The 8,055-nt window shown below is 48.5% G+C and overlaps 1 protein-coding gene across 1 annotated transcript in view; it reads left to right on the top strand.

The window, feature by feature from the left end:
- Positions 1 to 20: 20 nt before the first annotated feature.
- Positions 21 to 8,055, top strand: part of STX8 (syntaxin 8) — a gene marked incomplete at its 5' end in the record, with an annotated part of 108,687 nt that continues 100,652 nt past the window's right edge. Inside the window, 3 exons of the mRNA XM_017838413.1 lie at positions 21 to 404; positions 3,947 to 4,041; positions 5,702 to 5,812. Coding sequence (XP_017693902.1) covers positions 21 to 404; positions 3,947 to 4,041; positions 5,702 to 5,812 — 590 coding nt within the window. The remainder of the gene's footprint in view (positions 405 to 3,946; positions 4,042 to 5,701; positions 5,813 to 8,055) is intronic.

Here is an 8,055-nt window from a genome sequence, read left to right as displayed (position 1 = left end):
TGGGGGTGTTTTACCTTCCCCTCCCGGCCCTTTTCCCAAAGCCCATCCCGGGTGTGTGTTGGGGGTGTTTTACCTTCCCCTCCCGGCCCTTTCCCAAAGCCCATCCCGGGTGTGTGTTGGGGGTGTTTTACCTTCCCCTCCCGGCCCTTTCCCAAAGCCCATCCCGGGTGTGTGTTGGGGGTGTTTTACCTTCCCCTCCCGGCCCTTTCCCAGGCCGATCCCGGGCGGTCCCGGCGGGTCCCGGTGCCCCTCCCGGTGCCCCTCCCGGTCCCCCCGGGCTCAGCCGCTCCCCCGCTCCCTCCAGGCTCTCCCTGCTCGATGCCACTCGCCAGCTCGCCCAGGACATCGCCGAGAAGATCCAGGAGCGGAACCGGTGCCAGCGGAGCGGGGAGAGCTCGGCCAAGGTACCCGGGATGGGCTCTGAGCTGGGTTTTGGGTTGGAGCGCTCTCGGTGCGGGTTCAGCTTTAAATGTGCAGGGGCGGGATGTGCCCGGGGAGCCCTGAATTCCCTGGCAGGGGGCGCAGAGGGAAGCGGGAGCTGCTGGAAGGGGCAGAGCCGGTGCCGGGACGGGGGTGACGCTCCGGCCCTGCCCCGGGTCCGGCTGTGTCGGTGTCACCGCTGGGGACCTGCAGGGACACGCTGTGTCTGAGGGCAGGGACCCGCCGCCAGTGCTCTGTTCTTCAGGGGCCCTGTAAAGACAACAGGGATGCCAACTCGAAATTAACGGAGGCCTTTCAGCCTCCCCAGAGTCACCTTGGGTTTAACAGGACTGATGTTTCTGTGGGTGATCGGGCTGGTTTGGAAGGAGGAGAGGAGGAGCCCTGTGAGCCTTGGGCTCACCCTGCTGACTGCTCGGGGCTGTCCCTGCCAGGATCAGAACTGTCCCAGAGATCCCGAGGCTCGGAGGTGCTGGGATGCACATCAGCTGCTCTGTGCCCCTCTCTGGGAACAGGGAACAGATGTTTCTCCCCACAAGGCTGGATCGCTGCCTTCTGCAGGGGCTCTACAGCAGAGGAAAGAGGAACTTTGCAGCCTTGTTTTAGCCACATTTTGGACAAAACATAAGACCAGAATTAAATATAAATGAGAAGCAGAAGTGAGAGCTTACCCAGGAAAATGTTCTCTACGTTTTCACACTTCCTGTTTAAAAAATAAAATGAAATTGGGATTCTCAGGAAGCTCCTTTCTCCAGGACTAAAAGCCTCATCCTTTCCTCCAGGCAGTGCAGGAGCAGCTTCATGCCATCAACAGGTCCCCTGGATATGTTAACATAAAAAAAGGCTGCAAGTCCTTGAGTTGGTCCTTTATAATAATTGACAATTAAAGCCCCTCTGATTTATCTTACAGTCTCTGCTCCTCTTTATAGCAGGGGTTTAATATGATGCCCAATCACTGAATCTCCTCTTCCAGTTTAAAACCTGTCAGCTTTTAAAATAAAATGCCATTTTTGAAATGTTTCCCATGAGGAAATGTTGAGGAAAACTGTGTGGGCTTTGTCCAATAATCAGTGCTGCTGAATGAGTGACTCAAATTCAGCATGAATTGAGGTTTCAGAAGGCCCAAATAAGTGGGATTTGAGAGGAGTGTTTTCTCTGGCTGTAGCATTGAGAGGAGTGTTTGGAGGTTGGTCCCTGCCTGCAGGATGGTGAATTATCACAAACTGTACAGATATGCCCAAGCAGTAGAAGACTAATAAAAAGATTGCTGCTTAACCTGTGTGTATTTATAGAGGACAAAGTCCTCTGTTTCCATCAGTGCCATCCCTGACGTGTCCACAAACCCCAACGAAACCTCGTGTTGCTGTTGTTTGAAGCCTTTCTGGGGCCAGAACTCTCCGAGGTTGTGTTTTATGGAAACATGACATGGTTGACTTAGTTCTTCATAAAATCACTTGTTCCATGCCCTGTGTTTTCCAGTTTCCCTTTCATCCATTAACAGGTAAAGAGGAATATTTGGCAGTGTTTGATTCTACCATAAACAAGTTTCCAACAAGGAGAGAGTTGTTTTCACAACAGAAATGCCTGTTGAGAAATCCACGGCTGAGCACTCTTGTATTCTGTGCCTCCTGAAGGCTTTAATGCAGGGAAATGTCTTTGTACATTGTTTGCCTGTTAGGGAGAATATAAACAAGTTTTTATTTTTGTAGTATTTTGCCATTGGCATGGCTAAAAACCCTGTTGCCAAAAATAGAGCATAAAACTTAAAATGGAAATATAAACTATAAGGAAAGATTTCAAGGCAGCACTTACCGTCTGTGAGCTCTGCTCTGTCGAGCTGATCTTAAGCCTTCCCCTGGTTTCTTTTTTTCTATTTTCCTTTTTTCCTCTGAAGGAGGTGAAATGTGTTGTCACGCTGCAGTTGTGGCCAGTGGTGTCTGTGTTTGAGGACTTCCTTGGCCGTGTCCCCTTTATGTTGTTCTGCTGTTCTGGGTTGATTAAATGCAGCGTTCTCCTCCTGGAGACACGAGAACACGTGAAATTAAGAGACTGATTACCTGATTGCAGAGCCAGAGGACGTGCAGGACGTTGAGCCTTCCCAAAAGCACCCAGACCCCATCCTGGTTTGGGAATCGTTGCCGTGGTGTGGGGCTGAAGGTGGATTTTGGCTGCATCCTCTCGAGGGCTCAGCATGGTTGCTTCTGCTTGCTGTTGTATTTGGTGGTGTTTGAGAACAAACCTCACAGAGTCAGAGGGATTTAAATTCCTGATGCTTTCGGGGGGTTTTGGGGCTCTCCTGCCCCATCCCTGTGCTGGTACCGAGTGTGGTGTGGGTGTGCAGGATCCTGTTCAGGGACATGCTGCTGTCTGGCTGCTGCTGTGTCTCCAAGAAGGCTGGAATGAGAGTCAGAGCAGATATTCCTCTTCTGATCCAAGTTCCTCAAAGAGGAACTGGGGTTGCAGCCCATTGTAACCCACAGCAGGGCTAGGAGCTTGTAAACAAGAAGCACATCAAGCCTTAATTAGGATGACTTGCATGGTTAATTGCAGTTACAGTGTTTTTTCCTAGAACTCTCTGCATAACTGGAATGAAAAGAAATAAGATTTAAGGAGGAAAATCCCAGAGGATAATGTCAGCCAGACTTGGGAAGGGGTGGGGAGAGAGGAGGATTCCTGCAAGCCTGGGGCTTGCTTGCAGCAGGGAAGAATTGTGAACAACTGAACTGTGCTTTTGGTAAGAACAGACACATCTGAATCCTGGGCAGGTCAGTGGTGAGAAAGGGTGGGGGGTCCCAGGTGCTGCTGAGAAGGGACGTGGAGGAATCTGAACGTCTTTGGGATCTTTAGTTTAAAGTTTGGAGGAGTTCAGTGGAGGGAATGTCTGAACCTGTAGCAACCTTCCCTCTAATCCTGGGAGCTGGGGAAGAAACCTGGTGGCTGAAGGAGCTGGTGCTTTTATTTGTGTTAAAGATCAAAGGAGAGAAGTGGAAAACTATCTAAAAAATATTAAAATGTGCTGAAATGTTTTGCCCATATAGAGGAGTGTGTTTATAAAGGCTTGAAAGACAGCTTTCCATATTCAACAGCGGTAATGCCTTGGAATTGTGTTTGTGAAACTAGAACTGTTTCTCCCATTATTTTCTAAGCATCCCAGAATTGTGTTTGTGAAACTAGAACTATTTCTCCCATTATTTTCTAAGCATCCCAGAATTGTGTTTGTGAAACTAGAACTATTTCTCCCATTATTTTCTAAGCATCCCAGAGCAATGAGCTGTGTCACTTCCTTTCAGCTTTCTGGGGCTGGAGTGAAACCCTTCACACCTGTAGAGCTGAAGTTAAATACATATTATTTATATATATTACATTATATATATTACATATTATATATAATATGTTATATATTTGAGATATATATATATCAAATACTGCATGACGCAGTATGAAATTTTATGCAGTTATAACTCAGACCAAAAAGAAAAAGTTAAATATTCTCTTTCTTCCCCTCCAGATCAATGTGGCCATCAGATCATCACTGCAGAATCTCAGGGAGAAGATTGATCAGCTGAAGGAGTTGCTGCTTCGGGCGGTGTCAACACGCCAAATGTATCCGTGTGAACATCACTCTCTGACCCACTGGTGTTGTGGGACAGAGTGGAAAAAGACACTGTGATTGCTCTGCCACACAGTTTGGGTTTTCCCCTCATTCCCTGTGCAGAAGACCTTGTCACTGGAACTTTCTCTGTGCTGCTGTTTGGTATTTTCGTTGCAGTTGTAGGGCAGGAAGGGAGCCTGAGCCCCTCTGGGGTGGTGGGCACGGGGCTGGCTCTGGTTATCTCTCTGTCAGACAGGAGCTTAACAAGATGGTGTGAGCCATCTCAGAGCCGTCCTGGTGCTGCCTGTGCTGTGCTGGCACTGCTGGCCGGGTGCTGGAGTGTGAGCCAAGGTCACCTGTCCAGCACAAAACTGGCTAATTGATGTTTTCTCTTGGCCAGGCCTTGCTGTAGGGAAGGATGAAGCCTTGTGGGCAGGGCTCTGGGAGTCCTGGCTTTGACTGACTTAAGGAACATCGGGGCTCCATCTTCAGAATGTTGTCAAAATGCTGCAAAATATGCCTTGGGAAGAAATCACAGGTTTTCTTCTAGGAGTGTTACCCTGTGGCCTGGATATGCTGCTCCTCCCATATGCTGGGAGAGTCAGGCCAAAGGAGTCAAAGAAGTTTGTCCATCTCCCTGAAGGTATCCAGGAGCAATCTGAGTTGATGAAGGCACATTTAATTTTAAGCCTATTATATCAGAAATCCCTCCTAAGCCCTGGCCCCTCAGTGCTGTGCTGATGCAAGGGTGACACTTCCCCATCCAGTGAGTGCTTGAGAGCAGGCAAATGTTACTGCCGTGGCAGAAAGCACACACAGATCAGTTCAGCTATTGCCTAATCCACTCAGCAGTACTTGGAAGAGGGTTAGTATTCCTTCAGAACTCACTGAGGTTAATTTAGAAAAGCAAACACACGTCCCCTGTTGAAGCCAAGAGCACTTCAGGGCATCTTGTCTTTCAGAGACACTGCGTGATTTGTTTTTCTGCTGCACCAGTGGCTGTCGGGGGTTCTGCTGACCAATTGCAAATGGAAACAGATGCTCAAAGGAAATTTTTGGTTGCTCTCTGATCACTTGGCTAAGAGCTACTCCCCTGGTTTGTATTATGAGCCTCCAGTGAAATGAGATGTGAAGTACCCCACTGGTTTTAAAAGCTGTTCTGTTTGGGCCTGCCCCATTTGTGACAGTGTGAGTGGAACTCTTTTAAGAAGTCTCATCCTCCCCTGAACTTAACCCGTGCAGTATGGTTACACTGTCAGTGCTGGAGAGGAGACCAACTGCTTAGGGTTCCTTAGTGATAGATAAAAGACTTGTGTTGGGTGCTGGAGGAGGAGATGATATTCTTAATGCTAATTTGGCAGTAAGCAGTCTTCCAGTTCTCTTGCTGCTTTGAGGTGATGACATGAAGATCATTCTGTGGCCACTGTATGAAACTTTTTGTTTGAGATATGTGAGGTTCAGAAACAGATTTAGAATAACAGCAGATTTCATTCAGAAAGATGTGACCCACCCTTTCAGATATTGGAGCCTTTTCTTGAGGTAAAATAGTTACCCTAGTTAATGTTGATGATCAGGGGATCTGATTTATTTTCAGAATGTATAACAGATATTTTATATAATTAAAAAGTTTTTCAGTGTTTTAAAGTTTGTTCCTTAACCAAGTGCCATCAGCACACAGCTGGAGGGGGACAGGAGGCAGAATTTGGTGGACGACCTTCTCACACGACATAAACAACTTGAGGCATCTTACAAGAATGAAGGCCCAGAACCAGATATGACAAGGTATGGCACTGTCACCTCAAGGGAACAATGGGATCTGTGCTTTGGGAGTGCCTGAGGGTAATGGTAAAGCACCCACTGAACTCATTGAGCTCTGCAGGTAGCAAAGGGTGTTTCATTTGCTTAGAAATGATGTGCTACCTTCAGGGTCATGTGTGTCTGCAGAGCTGGGGAGGACGAGGGAGTGGGAATTGCTTAGAAGAGGTAATAACTGACCAGCTGGTCTGTGTTGGACTGGTGGGTGCCACCATCCAAAGCCTGTGTGAATTGTTGGGAAGAAAACTGTCAGGATGAGGTTTAAGGTTGAAGCAGTCCCCAGTGACCACACTGTGTAGCAGTCAGCAGGGCCTTCAGATGGAAGACATTTCAGTTTCCATTTTGGTGTGTCCTTCACAGCTGGGGAACTAACTGTGGTTATTCGTCTTCCAGTTGTGCTCTCATTACGCTGTTCCCACATAGTCCCTTTCCACTGGAAGGGGGTTTGTTTGTCTTCTCTAACAGGTTCTTAGAAAGGATCCATCCCTGATGATCCCCACCTGACCAGGAAGAAAGGCAGAGCCTTGTTTTTGAATGTGAAATTCAGGCCTGTTGCCTGAGTTAATCAGTTATTAGCAGAGCACAGGTTGGGTTTGATGGAGTCACACGGGTGCTGTGTCCATAACAAACAAACCACATTAGGCACAGACTTGATATAATTCTATAAAAAGACATTTTCACTGCAGACATGGCATCCTGTGAGCTCTGTGTGCAGTGGGGTGAGGAGGATGGGTTGTCAGTGGCCTTTTGGATTGCAGTTTGTGCCCGTGGAATTCCACTCCAAGTGTTTGCTCCCCTGGGCTGAACTTGAGAACTGTTGGTGGCTTCAGTTTGTGCCTGAGCACGTGTGTGTGTCTTGCTGAGGAGCAGGAGTGTCCTGGCTGGGTGTCCTGGGCTCACCCTGGAGCTCTGCACGGGCTGGAGATGGGCCAAAGGCTCACGAGGCTCTTCCTCTTCTGCCTCGTCATTTGTGTGGTAAAGGTTGATTTTTCTTTCAGACTCCTTTTTCCTTCAGTGTGTTCAAACTGCCCAATGAATTAATTCCTGGAGGAGAGAGAGGAGAGAAGGGGTAACGATAAAAAAGGCTGTGGCAGCCAGGCTATGGACAGCGAAATGAAGCTGCCATTTCCCCCTTTCTAGGAAATGGTAGTGGATCTGCCACCTTAGCACAGGATTTGGGCTGTGGCATGTTGGAATTGAAGTGGCAGGTGTTGAGGGACAGCCTCAGTCACATCCTCATGGTTCCCTGGGTGATCTGCTTTGATCCCTGAGCAAACACTCATGCAAAAAATGGAACCCCCTCCATCAGAGTGTGACTTGCCTGTCTGCTGACCCCACACAGGTCACCAGTACTGCTCCATGTGAGAGTTTACCCATTTTGGCTAAACTCCAGCACAGATAATTGCATTTGCTCTTCCTAATTTTTCCTTTGCACATTCAGGAGATCTGTCCTGCAGAGGAGAAACGGAGCTGGAGTCTCTGAGGGCAGAGCTCGCTCTGCTTCCAGGGTCAGTGAGATTACTCTTGAGTGTAACTGGTAAAATTTCATTTTAAAACCTCATATTTTTAAAAAAGAGAACATCCTTTCTCAGAAATGTTCAGTGATTCATGGCTTTCGGGCCCAGGTACCCATTTTGGTGATGTGTGGGAAGCTGTACTGCAGCAGGATCAGAGCCCTGAGGCTGCTGTGGGTCCCGGGGGGGCCGTGCTGTGCCCTGGGAGCCCTCACAAAGCTCCCTGTGTGCTCTGGGTCACTCAGTGTGGCTGAGCAGAGCATCCCTCTGCTGAGCCCTGCTGGAGCTCCTGCCTCTGAGGAGTGGGACTGTGCTGCTGCAGTGTGCACATGCAATAGAAATACGGATTTTTCTTTTAGTTTTTAGTTTGTGCTTCTGAGTGGCAGCGTTTCCTAACACACTGCGTTCACTGGACCCTTTGTGCAGCAAGTACAGCCTTGCATTGTGCACGTGCACGTGGAAGGTCACTGTGGGAGGGAGCCTTAGAGCCCTCCTGAGGAAGTTTCTCCCCTTTCTCAGTCTTAGAAAAAAACTTCATATACTTTTAAGTCCTTGCACTTTTGAGGCAATATGTGAGCCTTTTTTCTGATGTTCACAGAATCCCAGACTGGGTCAGGCTGGAAGGGACCACAGTGGGTCACTGATCCCACTCCCTGCTCAGCAGGGCCATCCCAGAGCACATGGCAGAGGATTGTG

This window comes from Lepidothrix coronata, unplaced genomic scaffold (assembly GCF_001604755.1).
Source record: "Lepidothrix coronata isolate B3197 unplaced genomic scaffold, Lepidothrix_coronata-1.0 Scaffold337, whole genome shotgun sequence".
NCBI lineage: Eukaryota > Metazoa > Chordata > Aves > Passeriformes > Pipridae > Lepidothrix > Lepidothrix coronata.
The sequence above is the reverse complement of the archived record's forward strand: the minus strand, read 5'-3'. Positions and strand labels throughout refer to the sequence as shown.